The sequence below is a fragment of the Chrysemys picta genome, chromosome 4 (genome assembly GCF_011386835.1).
Source record: "Chrysemys picta bellii isolate R12L10 chromosome 4, ASM1138683v2, whole genome shotgun sequence".
NCBI classification, from domain to species: Eukaryota; Metazoa; Chordata; order Testudines; family Emydidae; genus Chrysemys; species Chrysemys picta.
The window spans coordinates 90,006,663-90,025,866 of record NC_088794.1 but is presented as its reverse complement, the minus strand read 5'-3'; the positions used below and the strand labels follow the sequence as shown (position 1 = coordinate 90,025,866).

The 19,204-nt window shown below is 36.9% G+C and overlaps 1 protein-coding gene across 10 annotated transcripts in view; it reads right to left on the bottom strand.

Moving 5' to 3' along the window:
• The window catches only part of SIPA1L1 (signal induced proliferation associated 1 like 1), a 383,806-nt gene that overhangs the window by 97,543 nt on the left and 267,059 nt on the right, over nucleotides 1-19,204 (bottom strand). For all 10 annotated transcript variants that reach the window (XM_065595303.1, XM_005309363.5, XM_065595300.1 and 7 more), the window contains 2 exons: nucleotides 12,615-12,803; nucleotides 1,397-1,571 (listed from right to left, as the gene is read on the bottom strand). In XM_065595303.1, the coding sequence (XP_065451375.1) occupies nucleotides 1,397-1,571; nucleotides 12,615-12,803 (364 nt within the window). The remainder of the gene's footprint in view (nucleotides 1-1,396; nucleotides 1,572-12,614; nucleotides 12,804-19,204) is intronic.

Genomic DNA, 19,204 nt, shown 5'->3' with positions numbered 1-19,204 from the left:
AGGTTTATCGCTTGGAAATATCTACTCTCTGTATTCATGCAGAATCTGAAGAGCCTGTAGTTCTTAAATCTTTTAAATGCAAATTTAATATCTCTTTGGGATTTGAGGAAAGTGAACTTTTCTCTTCTGAATAATAGAAATACTACCACCAGGGAAAGATCAGTTCCTCACCCACCCACTTAGAGAATCCAAATGCTGACTCCCCTCCCTAGCTTTTTAAGGGTTCTCCCATATGATCTCTCTCTTAGATAACAGTAGGAAAACTAGGTTATATGACACTGATTTGAGAGAGGTGAATATTGAAAATTCTAAGGAAGTTTTATACATTCAATTTTGACATTCTTTACTAGTTACAGCAAATAGACTTTTAAAGTAATACTGGAGAAGCTGAGTAATTTCATATTTTTAATTATCTCTTGCTCTCACTGCATGTTATTATAATACTGGTGATAGCAGAACCATGGCAACAGGACATTTTTTGCTGAGCTGAAGTTTATAAATGTTTTTCTATTTTCATGACTCAAATCCTTATTTAATTTCCTGTACTGCAAGGAGCAAGATAATGACAGACTTCAATACAAATGGGTTAATCCTAATGTTCAAAGATGTGTGAGAGTTTTTAAAAAGATTTTAAAATTGAAGCAAAACATACAGACACTGTGTGGACTGCCTGATAAAAACAGATCTCACTAACTGTATTATGCCCCATCAAACAAAGGGCAGAATATTTCTTGTACAAATATTGCCACATAAGTCAAGATCACCATTTCAATATATTTTATGGTAAAAACTGGTGGCATAGTTGTCATAAATAGTTTAATTTACATAGGCCAACTCAGCAGAAGTCACTAAGGACAAGAGAACTAATTCAGTAGTAAGGGACAGGACAAAAATACCCAGGGGAGGCAGATACATAGGTTGGACACAGCATAAAATTAACAGATCAATTTACTAAAGGTCAAGATTATGAACTTGGGTCTGCAAAACCATTTCAGCATATTCTTTTGCTAGCAGTGACAGATCATTAAGATTATCATTAAAAATTAACACAAGTTAATAAGGCATGCTCAATGCAATTAATGTAATGTAGTTCATTGCATTGTTATATTAATATTGATTCCACAGGCTACTCATTTTTTACCTTGAATTTTTGGAACACGTTTGCACCAGAGTTTTGGTTCAATGTAAAAGTGAAATGTTTGTTATCAAAGTAATAAAAGGCCACGTTGACAGGGTTCAATTTACATGTTTGCTTTTTTTGTACTCATCCTTGGATATTGAACAGCTGTTTTTTTATAGCCAAGAATGTGATTTTTGAAGAAATCTGTTCAATAACTGACAATCTTCTCATAAGATATACTTTTTAGTCTAAAAAATAATAAGAGGGCTGCCTTACTCTTGGTGTCCAGCTGAGCACGGTACTTTTCAAACCCCTTAAGTCGAACTCGTTCTCCCAAGAGCTGAAGAAACTCCTCAAAGGCTGGCCCTGCTGACTCATTGTTGTACATTTCCTCTTCAGTGCTCTGTCCACCTTTGCAATACATGATCCCCACCTTCAGCTGATAGCTTAACTACAAACAGAAATAAAGATTCAAGATGCATATATCAGGTTATATAGCATTTATTCTGCCTGATTTTCTTCAGTCATTTAGCTAGTCCCCTAGTTTACAGACTCAAAAAATACCTAATGATTTGTACATCTTTCTTGCAGATAACCCCGTTGTTTTCTACCATCTTTGCCTCAAGGATGATGAGCATTGTGATTCATTGATTATAATGCCAGAAGAAACCACTGTGACCATCTAGTTTGACGTCCTGTATAATACAGGCCATAGAACTTCCCCAAAATAATTCCTAAATCATATCTTTTAGAAAAACATCCAACCTCGATTTAAAAATAGCCAGTGGAGAATCCACCCTGACCCTTGGTACATTGCTCCAATGGTTAATTTCCCTCACTATTAATAAAAATGAAGGGCTGCCAAAGCCTGGGATTAAACCAGGGACCTTTAGATGACTAGGCACATTTCACCTGAAGATCTCAAATTGCTTTCCACGGGGAGTAAACATTATCCTCCTCCTTTTGCAGATGAAGAAACTGAGGCACAGGAAGGCCAAGTGACTTATTAAAGGCCACACAGAAAGTCTAGGCAGAGGCAGGATAGGAACCAGACTACTGATTCCCAGCCTTGTGCACGATCAATAAGATCACACTGCTTCCCTACGTAGAATAGTAGCTCATAGTATTTGCTTATGACTGGTGTGAATGTCAAAACGAGTAGCAACAGAGTCCTGTGGCACCTTTAAGACAAACAGATGTATTGGAGCATAAGCTTTCGTGGGTGAATACCCACTTCACTGGATGCATGTAAACAAGTAGCGTGTTTCCTTGAGCTAGAGGAAAGATCAGAAGACACATGAAATTTGACTGGGTGATACTAGTGCACCACTGTAGGAATGGATCATTTGCATTAGAAGAGCTTTCCTATGACTAATTTTCGGACAAGCAGCAAAACACAATTACACAAAGAAAACTGCATTTTTTTAGCTGTTTTATTTCTTTTAAGGGTCACTGTCAATTATTTTTAAGCTATAATTTATCAATTTAGAAGCTTTAACATAAAATTTCTCTCTCTGCCAATTTTTGTTTTTCTTTTTCCATTTGATAATCAGGATTATTAAATATTAAACTCTCTAGCATTGTCAACGTCTGAATTGTCACGGAGTTCATATTTTTGACAAAAAATTTAGCAATTAGATGTGATTTAAATGAAAATAATATTTACACCTTAGGTAATATCCCCTACCAGATTCTAACAGCTACCAGTAAGATAATGAAGGATGATTTAGGATCAATGCTACTATGTTGGGTTGTGTTAAAATAAAAATATCAGAAGTACCTAACACCTTCATAACAATGGTATTTTATTTCCTATTTTAAAACCTCTCTAAATAAAAAGAATTTCTACATAACTGCAGAAGCAATATTATTATTAATCAATTTTCTCCCTCTCTTAAATACTGTAGTTATTTAATCATTAAAATTAGCTTGTTTCTTCTTACTCAGTATTATTTTTCAAATTTTAACAATGTGGGAAAAGCCCTAACATTTTCACCTGCAGTGAAGATTTTAGAGTATAAAGGACTTTTTATTTAGAAGCTCTAGGGAACACAAAGTAGGTTTTTTTTTTCTTTCCTTTTTTTTTTTCTGTAGGAGACAGGCAGGAGGGTTTGGATCAATTTTTTCTCCTTTCCCATGAGGCCTACAAAAAACTTGACTACAGTTAGGCTGCTGGTGTGCTGAGACCACTGTCTATTATGCTGACCAATGTCGTCTCATTGCTTCCTTGTATTCTCCCATCTGTCTGTATCCATGTTGTGTCCTGTCTTATACTTAGATTGTGAACTTTTTGGGGTGGGGACTTTTTATTGTGTGTTTGTAGAGCTCCTAACACAATAGTATTCTGATGTAGACTGGTGCTCTGAGGTGCTATGGTAATACAAATACAAAATAATAGTCTTGAAAGTAATTAAATATTATGTCATTATTTGAGATAACTGGCTCGTTTGCCACAGCTCCAGAGAACCAAACTTGTGAGCTTGCAAGGAGATTAAATGACTTCTTACTCTAAATTGTGTGGGAAGGACTGAATGCCCCATCCATTTGAGAAGATTTATTTCTTCGCATCTCGCATTGAGGCTATAACTGCCCAATGATGTAAAGTTAAGTAAGAGTGACTTCACTACACACAAGTATCGAGCAAGAGTCCATAACCAAATTAGATTTAGTGTAGATTTTTAAAGCTCTGTTATATAACAAAGGACTCTCTTGGTCTGTTACATCCAAACAGGAAATTAATTTTCATTTGAAAGAGCATGCTCCTGAAAGAAAATAATGGACAGAATTTAGTTAACCTTCTTGAGAAGTAGAAATGCTAGTATAATGCATTTGTCACTCAGTGATTTCTATTGCTGTAGTATGTTCCACCTTGTTCACTATCTACAAACTGTTTTTTTCTGGTCCTGAATGTGGACTATCCTAAAGAAGTGCCTCTAAGAGAACAAGGAAATGCAATAGAATGACAATTTTTCTTCTGTTTGAAAATCTGCCAAGTCTCAATAACTATCGTTTAATGTGCAAACATGAGTGCAGTCTCTTTTCTTTACAATTAAATCAAGATAGGTGGGATATACTCAATTCAGGTTCATATAACTTAAGTAACAATCAATTTCCATGCAAATATCTCACAAGATGCAAAAGAGACAGGGAGCATACACAACCTAGATTATTTTCAGCATTTTTCTGAACATTGAAACAACACAAGAACAGTTTTTCCACTATTTTTACTTAATATATTACATTTAAAATTGCTTCTCAGTAGCCTATGTTCCCACAGACTTCAATTGGAGCTGGCCAACACTGAACGATTGTGAAAATCCCAGCCTTTTGTGTATTTTGTTTATTTCATGTACATTATGGGAGATAGTGAAGCAGATTAGTTAATGGAATACTCCTGGGGGAATTCTGCCCCACTGCACACATGCAGAATTCATGTCCCCCACAGATTTTGTTTTCTCTGCAGAAAACAATTCTGCCGGAGAGGCACTGCAGTTACACCTTTTGCCAACCAGGGGCTGCTGTGGCACCAACACAGAGGGCAGCTGCCTCCTGGGCCAGAGTAGTCAGCCTTGGATAGGGAAGAGGAGAGGCTGCATTCCTCATAGTGTCCTGCCTCTGGGGCCAATTAATAGACATAGGATATGGGGGGATGGAAAGAGCAGGGCACATTGGGCTGCTGGTAAGGAATCAATTTGTCAAAAAACATTTCCTGAATCTCTATTGTTGTCTATATTGTTACAGACACAGAAGCTGACAGGTATTTTGAAACAAATCACTAAAATAATTGAAACTGGCCTGATTATATTGTGTTATTTTGACAAATAAAACATGCAGAATTTTAAAATATTGTGCATAGAATTTCTAATTTTTTGGTGCTAAATTCTCCCAGGAGTAATGGAAAAAAGGAAGTAAAAGGGTCAGCTTAACTGCTTCTGCCAGCTTCCTGCTGGAGTGAAGGGGAGAGAGGAATCTCTCTTTAAATGTACTCGACTTGTGCCAGAGAAGATTAGGCTGGCGTTATGCCAGCTGCTAAGGAAATTCATAGCACCCACATTTCAGAAGCTCCCTCAACAGGAAAAGTCATCTGAGGGTATGAAAGGGAGCTTTGGTTGGTGTGAAAGCTAAGTCCTGGGCTCCTCTGGAGAGTAGATTGAAGAATTGAGTACTTTTCTTGAAGACTGAACTGGATCTTGCTAGAAAGTGACTGAAATTCAGATTGTGGGTTTGTCTCCTGGGGCAACAAAGGAACAGCTTGTCCAATTCTCAAGACACATTTGGGGTTATATAAACCTGTTTTATGGATTTAATTAATGATAGGGTTATCATTTACAATTCAACAAACATATACAGGAAAGGCAAACTCAAAATTAATTGTTGGCTCTCAGTAAGTTTCTCATTGTCAGGCTTAACAACCTGAGTAAACACTTCCTTTCTATTTTTAACTTGTATATAGCCCATTAATCACCACAAAAACCATCCATGTGAACTAGGGATTAGAAGTGTTAAATTTGCAATAGTGGCACACAGAAAAAAGAAAAAGCAACTTCCCATTGGTCACATAACAGGTCAATGTCAGAGTCAGGAGTAGAACCTAGGTCTTGTATGACCCATTCTCTACACGATTCATTACAATCAATATTACTGGTAGTTATGCATGTTAAGATGGGATATTCAAAATTAAATATTTGGCTACTTGCTTTAACCATTGGGGGTGTTAGGAAGGTTTTTCCCTCTCTTTCAGCATTGTACTATTGATCAGGCATTTTGGGGGAGTACTGAAGGCAGAAGAGGAGACTACTATTATTCATTATTCATATTACCATAGCACCTAGTAGCCCTAGTCATGCACCAGGACCCCATTATGCTAGGCTTTGTACAAACAGAACAAAAAGACAGTTCCTGCCCCAAAGCGCTTACAATCTAAGAATAAGACAGATGGTGAGCACAAGGAAACAATGAGAGAATATTAGTCAGCATGATAGGCAGTGGTCTCAGCACCCCAGCAGGCTAATTGTTGTCAGGTTTTTTTGTAGGCACCATGGAAGAAAGCAAGTTTTGAGGAGGGTTTTGAATGAAGATAATGAGTTAGTTTAGCTATTCCCAAGTGTAAGGGGCAGCATGGGAAAAAGAACAAAGGTGCTGGTTTGAAAATATAACAAGTGGGCAATGGAGGCTGGCATCACGGGCTGATTGGAGGTGGGAGTCAACATCTCACTAGCAAATGAGAGATGACCGGTAAGTTGGGGATAGGCTGTGAAGGGCCTTAAGACAAGCAGCTTATGTTTGAGGTGATAGAGAAGGTGGAGCCAGTGAAGGGATGCAAAGAGATGGGTGACCTGGTCTAAGTGAATGGCTAGGAAAATGATCTTTGAAGCAGCATTCTGAATGGATATGAGTGGGACAAGACTGCATTTGTCAAGGCTGGAGAGAAGTATGCTACAGTAATTGAGATGCGAGTTAAGAGCTTGTATGAGTGTTTTAGGTGACTGGATAAAAAAGGTCATATCTTGGAGATATGAAAAAAGAATAGTCAAGATTTAGATACAACTTGCATGTCACTCTTCAAATGTCTTCAGTAAGAGCTGATGACTGTTGTTTCATTGTTGCATAGTTCTCATGAAGGAGACACTTAGCCAGACTACCAAAACTTCAAATAGAAATAATTTGCTCTATGCTTTACTTGCAAACAGGCCACCTTCTTTTTATTTTTGGGTGATTTCAAATGCTTTTCACACTGCTACAGCTGAAACTTGCTCTTTAAATGTTAAATTATAAAGATAACCAATGTGGACTATTAAGCACTGTGATAAAGTATTTTGGATAAACAAATTAGGAACAGCTCAGATACTCACGGTTGAACAATTGTTACTGAGCATGTGCAAATTAATGTTCTGAATTATGATTGTCATAATCTACCTAAACTCCCACATGCCAATTCACTAAAAATTGCGAAAGCTGAGTTCAGAACAACTATCTGTGTACACAATATAAGAGTCTCCAAATATGATTGGACGCTATTTTCTTAGGAAGAGATGATGCACCAGTAGCAATAGTGTTATGATAGTTAATTTAGAGAGCTCACAACTTAATCTCAGAGGATTATGTAATGTGGCACACTGAATATGCCTCTTTCCCCCTTCTCTTTCTTAATTCTAAAACATAAAGGCCAAAATGGATAATTTGTGACAGATGCAGGTTAAGTTCAGGGAGTAGCAAATGTTAATTTCAATTTTCTCATTTTTAAGAGAGCAAATTTGAATGTGCACACTACTTGGAGTTATACACTAGTTTATTTTCATAATGGCAGTATGGTCTAATGATACAAGCACACAATCAGGAATCAAAAACTCCTGAGTTTTAATTTCAGATTAGTTACTGACTTGCCATGTGAACTTGGAAAAGTCACTTCACCGTCTCTGCTTCAGTGTCTCCAAGAGTAAAATAGGGATAATGTTACTAGTTTACCTCACAAGGCTGTTTTTAGTACTATTTAAATTCAAAGGTCTGTACGGAAATTAGAGTGTGAAATTCTAGTCCCATTGAAGTCAATTGCAAAAGTCACAATGGCTTCAATAGGGGCAGGATTTCATCCTGAGGTAACACAGAACTTTATTAGTGATTATCTTTGAGAACTCATGGAGGACTGGTGAAGTTTCAGAGAACTGAAGAAGGGCAATCATGGTACATATCTTTAAAAAGGGGAACAAAAAGGACCTGAGGAATTATAGACCAGCCACCATTAATTTGGTACCTGGAAAGATAGTGGAACAAATTATTAATCAATTTGGAAGAACCTAGAGGATAATAGAGTGATAAATAATAGTCAACATGGATTTGTCAAGAGTCAATCATGCCAAATCAACCTAATTTCCTTCTTTGATCGGGTTACTGGTCTAGTGGAGAAAAGGGAAGCAGTAGACATTATTTATCTCGATTTTAGTAAAGCTTTTGTCACAGTACCATGTGACTTTCTCTTAAGGAAACTAGGGAATTGTGGCCTAGATGAAACTACTATAATGTGGGTGCACAACTCACTGAAAAAACATATTCTACAAGTATTCTCAATACTTCACTATCAAACTAGGAGAACATATCTAGTGGGGTCCCATGCGGGTCAATTGTGGGTCCAGGACTATTCATTAATTACTTGGATTATGGGGAGAAGAGTATGCTTATAAAATCTGTGGATGCCAACAGCTGGCAGGGGTTGCTAGGGTTTAGGAGGACAGGATTAACATTCAAAAGGACCTTGATAAATTGAAGAATTGGTCTGAAATCAACAAGACGAACTTCCCAAAGTACTATACTAAGGAAGAAAAGATCAAATGCACAATTACAAAATGTAAAATAACTGGCTAGGCAGCATTACTGCAGAAAGGGATATGGGGGTTATAGTGGATCACAAATTGAACATGAGCCACCAATGTGATGCAGTTACAAAAAAGGCTAATATCTTGGGGTGTAACAACAGGCATGTTGTATGTAAGACATGGGAGGTAATTATTCCATTCTACCCAAGACTGGTGAGGCCTTAAACTGGTGTATTGTGTTCAGTTTTGGGTGCAACACTAAGAAACATGTAGATAAATTCAAGAGTATCCAGAAGAGAACAACAAATGAGAAAAGGTTCAGAAAACCTGACCAATGAGGTCAGATGAAAAAACTGGGCATGTTTAGTCTTGAGGGGAAAAAAGCCTGGGAGGGGGTTACCTGATTATAGTCTTCATAATAAGTTAAGGGCTGCCTCAAAGAGGACAGCAATCAATTGTTCTCCTGTCCACTGAAGGTAAGACAAATAGTAACAGCTTAATCTACAGCAAAGTAGAGTTAGGTTAGATATTAGGAAAAACTTTCTAACTATACGAATAGTTAAGCACAGGAACAAGTTGCCAAGGGAGATTGTGGCATACCCATCACGAGAGGTTTTTAAGAACAAAACCTGTCAAAGATGGTTTAAGGAAGACTTGGTCCTGCCTCCGTGTGCAGGGATGGATTAGATAACCTCGTGAGGTCCCTTTTCAGACCTACATTTCTATGATTATTTCCCAACATAAGTAGTTTTATATTCTACAGAAATACCACTTGGCTTTATCTGTGCAAAAGTATTCATATCAAAATACTCAAAACTCCATGTTAACTACAGTCTTCAGAAGGTGTTCCCAGGGAAGCAGACAAATAATCTCCACCATATGTGGATAATTTTGTGATTAGAAGTGGAATTATTTTGTCTAAATTCTCCATGGCATGAACGGGCAATATTTTTAAATCTGCTCAACTACAAACTCCCAAATACATATCTGAATCAAGTCTTACAAATATAGCAGTAAGTTTTTCAGGGGGCACAAGAAGTCAACATATTTCACTGTCTGTACTAACATCAAAAGACCTACTCCAATTCCTAACCTATTCCACATCCTTGATTACTAGTGTTCTTGATTTCAAAAAGGATTTTTACAAGGAAAAAAAAAGTCTACACTTTTCAATCATGCCTTTTAACAAACAAAGGTATTTTTTTCCCTAGAGAAATTTTATTTCCAGATTCTAAATAAGGTTATACAAGACCTTGAATTTACCTTTTAAACAAAACAAAATCAACATGGGGTGATATCTCAAACTCTTGGTATATTCTAAATCAAATTCAACTGAAATGTATGCAATGATACAACTCTTTGCAACAATTTAAAGTATTTGCAGGGATCAACAACTATTTAGTAAAATAAAATTAAATGTACAGAATAGACTGATATCACAGGTAACTCAAAAGACCTAAGGGGCACATTGTTCCTTTTAAATTCAGTTTGCAATGCACAACAATGCAATGCAAAGTGCTCCACTTAGGAAGGAACAATCAGTTTCACGCATACAGAATGGGAAGAAACTGTCTAGGAAGGAGTACGGCAGAAAGGGATCTAGGGGTTATAGTGGACCACAAGCTAAATACGAGTCAACAGTGTGATGCTGTTGCAAAAAAAGCAAACATGATTCTGGGATGCATTAACAGGTGCGTTGTGAGCAAGACACGAGAAGTCATTCTTCCACTCTACTCTGCACTGGTTAGGCCTCAACTGGAGTATTGTGTCCAGTTCTGGGCACCGCATTTCAAGAAAGATGAGAAATTGGAGAGGGTCCGGAGAAGAGCAACAAGAATGAAGGTCTTGAGAACTTGACCTATGAAGGAAGGCTGAAAGAACTAGGTATATTTAGTTTGGAAAAGAGAAGACTGAGAGGGGACATAATAGCAGTTTTCAGGTATCTAAAAGGGAATCATAAGGAGGAGGCAGAAAACTTGTTCACCTTAGCCTCTAAGGGTAGAACAAGAAGCAACAGGCTTAAACTGCAGCAAGGGAGGTTTAGGTTGGGCATTAGGAAAAAGTTCCTAACTGTCAGGGTGGTTAAACACTGGAATAAATTGCCTAGGGAGGTTGTGGAATCTCCATCTCTGGAGATATTTAAGAGTTTAAGTTAGATAAATGTCTATCAGGGATGGTCTAGACAGGATTTGGTCCTGCCATGAGGGCAGGGGACTGGACTCGATGACCTCTCAAGGTCCCTTCCAATCCTAGAATCTATGAAAACATAAGATGACCAATTCTATGAGATTCATTTAAACCACCTTGTGGAAGAAGGATGTGCGCCGCTTGTTTCACATCAGTAAAAACAATCCTTGATGTTAAGATTTTAGGCTTGTCTCTTCTCTACTTAAAACAGTTATTTTGCAATGCATTTTACAATTTTTTTCTATGCATGAGGTAAATAAATTATAATTTGGGGTTTTTTTTACTAATACCTTATATAAAATAATATTCTATATTCTTAACAGTTTTATTACACCACATTCCTTTTTAAGTGTTAGTTGCACTGCCAATTACTGAGGTTTTTTTGTTTGTTTGTTTTTTACAGCTGCCCATAAAGTTGTCCATGTAGGACAAAGGATATCAAGCACACCAACCACATCTGGACTATTAAAGTTCTAAATGAATCAAAAAGCTAGTCTTTAGGTTGGCAGTCTACAAAGAGGAAGATTTTCAAAGGCACAAATGGGTGTTAAGTCCTCGGCTCCCGTTGGCAATCAATGGAAGTGAGGGGTTTGACTGTGCTTTGTACCTTCGAAAAAGCCAGCCAAAACCACTAAAGAAAAGTTATTTAACAGTAATTGTGGCTCTTTGAATGGTTTCACCTCTATATGTTCACACTTGTGTGATGAACTCCCTGGCATTGCTGAGCTTCAGGAACCTACTGGAAAGCCAATTCCCATGAGGACTAGACTAGTAGTTCCTTGCAAGGCCAAACTTCAGCGCCAAAGGGAGGAGGCCATGCAGTCCACAACTACCTCAGCTCTTTCTGCTAAACCCAGAATCCTTAAGAGTTTAGAACTCCAAGGAAGAGGGACAGATGGGCTTTTAGGCTGAATATGCAGTGGCAACAATATTTTAAAAAACAAAATAGGTGGTTTGTCAGTGACTGTAGTTCTTTCAGAGTGTTTCTTCTGCGTAGTCAAACTTGTAGGATAAGTGCACATCAGATATGCAAACATACCTTCTGGTTAGTGAAATTCAGTGATGAAAGCTACCCTTAGAAAAGATTTTCTGATGGCCAGTCTAAAACATGCTATAGACCAGCCGATGCTCAACAAACCATCATCTGATGTAAATTACCTCACCAAACAGGCAAGTTTTTAAAGAAAATAGTAGTGAGCCAATATCTGATCTCCACCAACAATTTAAGACTTCTATTAATCAGAACTGGAGAAAGCATAGAGAGTCAGTTTTGAAAATGTCCTTTTGAAATTTTCATTCTACTTCTTGTTTAAGGAAAAAAAAATACTTGCAGAAGTAACATGCCTTGCACTGAGTACAAACTAGCGCATGAACATGGCAGTGAAGAATTCAGTAACTTGGGAGATTTTTCTCTTTTCAGTACAATAGCACCAAAAGAGCAGTTTAAAAAGAAAAAAAAAAGGGCTGGAATCCTTAAAATAAGAGTGATTAAATGGAACAACTGCCACTAAAGTTAATTTTTAAGGTTTAATCTTCTTTGACAATGTCCCTTCCACTTTGGGCAGAGAATTGTGTGAGAGAGAAAATGAAAGTACCTGCACAATTTTCATTTCACTGAGCTATGCAAAGTCTTAATTATGATCTATTGTGATGAAACAAATCCCCAACTGACAAGAAAATTAATTTGAATTAAAATTTTACATGAATAGTGTCTAAAAAAGTTAGCAGGCAAGATCAGAATTTTCTTCATAACTGCAAACATTTAACAATTCAACATGGTGAGTTTAATTTTAACAATTCCAAAAATACTGGAAGACTTGATGAAAAAGACAGTCATTTCAATTTCCAGAATTGTGCAAATCCCCTATTTGAACTAAAATACTGAATTGAAATGCTGCTGTGTCAGATGAACAGATAATTTTGCAGTTCAATGCAGCTCACCCAATTTAATTTTACAACACTGAAGAGTCTTTCTTATTCTTTAAATTAGGACTTACCCCTTGTTCATCCAGTTTCATAAGCTGCTCTGTTACTTTAGGAGTGTTGAAAGCCAATCTGAGGCAATGGATATTCAGCTCAGGAACCACATGTTCAAGCACTTCTTTTAAGGGAAGTCCTCTGGCTGTGCAATGCTTTGCAGTTGAAGGGATAGCATCTTCCAGCACAGAGCCTCTTAAAGTCATAAGCTAGAACACAGAAATAATAAATTATTTTGACATATCTAGGGAGGAAGTATCAGTTAGTGGTAAGGGCAGAGAACTGACTCAGGACTGTTGGGCCTATTCCTGCCCTTGACACTGACTTGCCCTGGATGTCACAGCAAGTCAACCTTTCAGAATGCCAGTGTATCTATGAGTAAACCAGAACAATTCTGCTTCTCCAACTCTCAATAGTATTGGAGAGACGTAAGTAACGCATGTTGTATAAATAGATGCAGATGTGCAGAATGTTATTAATTATGATACTGAATACTAGACATGATACTGCAAGTGCTTTATAATAGTCTCCAGAAGCTCACATTTTGTATGAAATTGATACTTAGGGGAGATACATAGAAGTTCACATTTGTCTTTTGATAATCCAGGTAGCAGGTCAAATTTAAAATTGACCCCAGCACCACGAGAAGAAAGCAAACTTGTAAGGCTTTAGTAATTAGCAGTGAGAACGGAGATAAACCTGAAAGATGAAATATTCAATGAGACATCCCGAGTGAGAGCTGCAAGAAGTTTACAAAACATGAGCATACCATCTTCTTATGAGTTTCAGAAAATTCTAACTATAAGGCTGGCTAAAAGGGAATGATATTCATCAGATATCCAAGGTAAATGTTTGAGGGCAAACTGATCTGTATATACAGTATATATAAGCTCTAACTACATGAAGGTCTTTTATTCAAAAACAGAAAAAAATCTTTTAAACACAAAAATGACTGAAAAATTTCCAAACAAAATATCAGTTTATAAATAAAACCCAGATTATATTAAAGCAGACAGTAATTTAGAACAGACATACATTTTTGTTATGAATGAAGTAAAGCACCAAAATATAAGCATCTTCTCCCTCCTTCCTCCTTTCCCTCAACAGCTTCACTTCAGAAGGAATCTGAGGAGGACATGTCTACACAGGAACATTAATGCAATTCAACTAAAGTTAGGAAGCCAATATGCGTAACTTAAAGGAGAGGAGGAGGATTAAATTACAGGTATTTTAGGCCACTTTACTCCTGAAGAAAAGCAAAGGGATGGGAATAGGGCAGACGAAGAGGGAAGAGAAGTTAACACAATTTAATTTATGCACATTGACTTTACATCTTTACTTGATTCGCCTTCCCTTTCTTGAGTGCTTAATGTAGACAAGCCCTGAGTTTAAGCAACAAAGGCAGAGGGAATTTCCTGAGAATTAATGGCCAACCAGTAAGAGTTATGCACCTCAGGTATTAACCCCAGGCAATCATTAAATACCCCAAAGTGCTATGTCCCAAAATAGTTGCTGTTATAAGCCAAATTTTTATATGGAAAAATAATTCAAAAATACTGCCCAGTTAGGGTTTTATTTTGTCATTTGTCCTTCGTATTGTGTGATGGGTGCCACTATGCATGTAGTATGCTCTGAATTTGGATTTCATTGGACCCTGTCACAGAATTAATGCTCACTATATTGGCCAATCAAGTTGCAACAATCTAATCAGAGTTACATGTAGGTTATAAAGCAATTTAGATTGTCAAATGTATTTTATTTGATTGATTTATTGGAAGCCAGTTATTTCTATGTGTGAAGAAATATATTTCTCTTTTAAATTGAGACCTATAGATTAACATATTAATGATCTCTAGTGTGCCATTATTTTACAATAGTTAATTATAATAGGAGTCCATTTGTACTTTTATGTGCTCAAAGTATAGTATTTCTCAATTAAATGACCTAGTTATATGAAGTGGTTTGGTTGACCTAGTCCAATTTATATTTAACGGTGTTCAAGTCACAAAATCACCAACAGACGGCACTAATTGATACCATTCATGGAAGATTCTATGACAGATTGAAAGAGAAGAGAATAAATTCCTCTCTCACTCCTACAGATGATCCCTCCAGTTAGGGTTGAGGTATATTGGCTAGGCAAAATGGGGCAGTGCAGAACTTCAGTCTCCAGAGTTGTTAGCCCAGCACTTTTTGCCAGCATTACAGTCAATTTAAAAAAAAAACAACACCAACCAAATCCACAACAGTTCTGAGAGGATGTTTTTTGTGTGTGCACTGCTTATATTTAGGAACATGTAATGGGATTTATATGTTCACCATAACATGAAACTCAGACTGTGATACTGTATTGTATCTGATCTAGTATAAAAATGTAGAAAATATGGATTTAGTGGTTATACTTTACTAGAAAAAGGCAGTAACTTAAAAAGAAACTATAAATGTAAAATTGTTTCTCTGTTTACTGTTTTTTTGTGTGTGTGCTTTCTATTTTGATCTTTCTTGTGCTATTGCACATGAAAACAGCACAACAAAAATAATGGACTTCAAGAACGCTGACTTTAGCAAACTCTGAGAATTTATAGGTAGGATCCCAGGGGAACCAAGTCTAAAACAAAAAAGTTCCAGAGAGTTGGCAGTTTTTTAGAGAGATATTATTAATGGAATAAGAGGAAACTATCCCAATGCATAGGAAAGATAGGAGCATGGTAAGAGACCACCTTAGCTAAACCAAAATATCTTCAGTGACCTAAAACTCAAAAAAATGAGAACTAGGTCAAATTACAAAGGATGATTATAAACAAACACCACAAGCATGTTGGGGCAAAATTAGAAAGCCCAAGGCACAAAACGAGATTAAACTAGCTACGGACATAAAGGATAACAAGAAAACATTTTACAAATACATTAGAAGCAAGGGGAAGAACAAGGACAGAACAGGCCCATTACTCAATGAGGAGGAAAAGACAATAACAGAAAATGCAGGAAGGGCTAAAGTGTTAAATTCCTTTTTTGTTTCCATTTTCACCAAAAAGGTTAGCAGTGACCGGATGGCTATAATAGCAAACATCTACGTAAACTGGGTAGGATCTGAGGTTAAAATAGGGAAAAAACAAGCTAAGAATTACTTAGGCAATTTAGAGGTCTTCAAGTCAGCAGGGTCTAATAAAATACCTGGCTGAAGAGACATAGTATCTATCTATAAAAAGGAGAATACAGACAACCATGGAAATTTTAGACCAGTCAGCTTAACTTTGGTACCTGGAAAGATAATGGAGCAAATAATCAGTCAGTTTGTAAGCACCTAGAAGATATAAGGTGATAAGTATAATAGAATCATAGACTTTAAGGTCAGAAGGGACCATTATGATCATCTAGTCCGACCTCCTGCACAACACAGGCCACAGAATCTCACCCACTCACTACTGTAACAAACCCCTAACCTGTATCTGAGCCACTGAAGTCCTCAAATAATGGTTCAAAGACTTCAAGGTGCAGAGAATCCTCCAGCAAGTGACTTGTGCCCCACACTACAGAGGAAGGCCAAAAACCCCCAGGGCCTCTGCCAATTCCTTCCTGACCCCAAATATGGCCATCAGCTAAACCCTGAGCATGTGGGCAAGACTCACCAGCCAGACACCCAGGAAAGAATTCTCTGTAGTAATTCAGATCCCACCCCATCTAACATCCCATCACAAGCCATTGGGCATATTTACTGCTAATAGTCAAAGATCAATTAATTGCCAAAATTAGGCTATTCCATCATACCATCCCCTCCATAAACTTATCAAGTTTAATCTTGAAGCCAGATATGTCTTTTGCCTCCACTACTCCCGTTGGCAGACTATTCCAGAACTTCACTCCTCTGATGGTTAGAAACCGTCGTCTAATTTCAAGTCTAAACTTCCTGATGGCCAGTTTATATCCATTTGTTCTTGTGTCCACATTGGTACTGAGCTTAAATAATTCCTCTCCCCCCCCCCTTGGTATTTATCACTCTGATGTATTTATAGAGGGCAATCATATCTCCCCTCAGCCTTCTTTTGGTTAGGCTAAACAAGCCAAGCTCTTTGAGTCTCCTTTCATAAGACAGGTTTTCCATTCCTCAGATCATCCTAGTAGCCCTTCTCTGTACCTGTTCCAGTTTGAATTCATCCTTCTTAAACATGGGAGACCAGAACTGCACACAGTATTCCAGATGAGGTCTCACCAGTGCATTGTATAACAGTACTAACACCTCCTTATCTCTACTGGAAATACCTCTCCTGATGCATCCCAAGACCGCATTAGCTTTTTTCACAGCCATATCACAAGTAATAGTTAACATGAATTTGTCAAGCACAAATCATGTTTTACCAACCTAATATCCTTTTTTACACAGGGTAACAAGCCTTGTAGATAGGCGTGAAGCAGTAGATGTGATATATCTTGACTTAGTAAGACTTTTGATACTGTCTCACCTGACATTGTCATAAGCAAACTGGAGTAATATAGCCTAGCCAAACCTACTATAAGGTTAGTGCACAACTAGTGGAAAAACTGTACTCAGAGAGCAGTTATCAATGATTCACAGCCAAGCTGGAAGGGCATATGAAGTGAGGTTCCGTAGGAATTGGTCCTGGGTCTGATTCTATTTAATATCTTCATAAATTATTTTGATAATGGCATACAGAGTACACTTATAAAATTTGCGCATGATAACATGCTGGGAGGGGTTGCAAGCACTTTGGAGGACAGAATTAGAATTCAAAATGATCTTGAAAAGACTGTAGAAATGGTCTGAAATAAATATGATGAAATTCAATAAGGACAAATGCAAAGTACTCCACTTAGGAAGGAATAATCAATAGGAATGGGAAATGACAGCCTAGGAAGGAGTGCTGCAGAAAAGGATCTGAGGCTTATAGTAGAACACAAACTAAATATGAGTCATCAATATAAAACTGTTGGAAAAATTCATTTTGGGATGTACTTGCAGTAGTTTTGTAAGCAAGACACAAGAAGTAATTCTTCTGTTCTGCACTGATAAGGCCCCAACTGGAATACTACATCCAGTTCTGGGCACTGCGCTTTGGAAACGATGTGGACAAACTGGAGGAAAGCAACAAAAATGATTAAATGTCTAGAAAACATGACCTATGAGGAAAGACTGAAAAAACTGGGTTTGTTTATTCTGGACAAGAGAAGACTGAGGGGGGACATGATAACAGTCTTCAAGTACGTAAAAGGTTGTTCTCATCCACTGTAGACAGGATACGTAGTAATGGGTTTAAACTAGGGCTGTCGATTAATTGCAGTTAACTCACGCGGTTAACTAAAAAAATTAATCGTGATTAATCGCACTGTTAAACAATAGAAAACCAATTTAAATTTATTAAATATTTTGGATGTATTTCTACATTTTCAAATATATCAATTGGATTATCTTCTGCAAATGTAAACAGATTGCCTGAGCGATTGGCTGAACAAGAAGTAGGACTGATTGGACTTGTAGGCTCTAAAGTTTTACCTTTTTTTTTAATGCTGGGGTTTTTTTCTACATAATTCTACATTTGTAAGTTCAACTTGCATGATAAAGAGATTGCACTAGAATACTTGTATTGGTTAAATTGAAAAATACTATTTCTTTTGTTTTTTACAGTGAAAAATATTTGTAATAAAAATAAATATAAAATGAGCACTGTACACTTCGTATTGTGTCGTAATTGAAATTAATATATTTGAAAATGTAGAAAACATCCAAAAATATTTAAATAAATAGTATTCTATTATTGTTTAACAGAGTGATTCATTGAGATTAATTTTTTAACCACTTGACAGTCCTAGTTTAAACTGCAGCAAGGGAGATTTAGGTAAGACATTAGGAAAAACTTCCTAACTGTAAGGGAAAATTAAGTACAGGAACAAATTACCTAAAGAATTTGTGGAATCTCTGTCATTAGAGGTTTATAAAAACAGAGTAGACAAACACGTGTCAGGGATGGTCTAGATAATACTTAGTCCTGCCTCAGTGCAGAGGACTGGACTAGATGACCTATCAAGGTCCTTTCCAGTTCTGCATTTTGATGATTCTATGATTCACCGAAGCTGAGGTTGGGATGCTAAGGTGAGAATACTTGCAAGCTTACCCATCTCGAATCTCAAAAAACTATTTGTAGACTTGAAGGAAGAACATGCAACAGCTATTATGTAGTAATTTATGGTTACTACAAAGCTGGACTAAATTTAAACCAGCAATACAGTTAGAAGGACTACTATTCTGTTGCAAGATATGGGATGTCTTGCACAAACTAATAAAATAGACCATTAAGATTTAAAAAAAACCCTAAGTGTAAGTCTCTATTCTATTAGATATAAGAGACAAAAAACCCACAACTTTTGCGAGTGGTACTCTAAGTTTAGCCTGAGGTGGTCTGCAAGCTGAATGCTAATCTTTATTTATCAGAGTTTGAGCTTTAAATAGGAAACAAAAGTCCTAGTTGTGCATTGAACTGCATTTGAACTGAATACTTCAGATGAGATAAACTAAGCAAAGTGTCCATTTGAACGTTCTTGGAGAAGAAAGTTACATCACCGTTACCTTATATAGAACTTTATTTGAAATTAATGG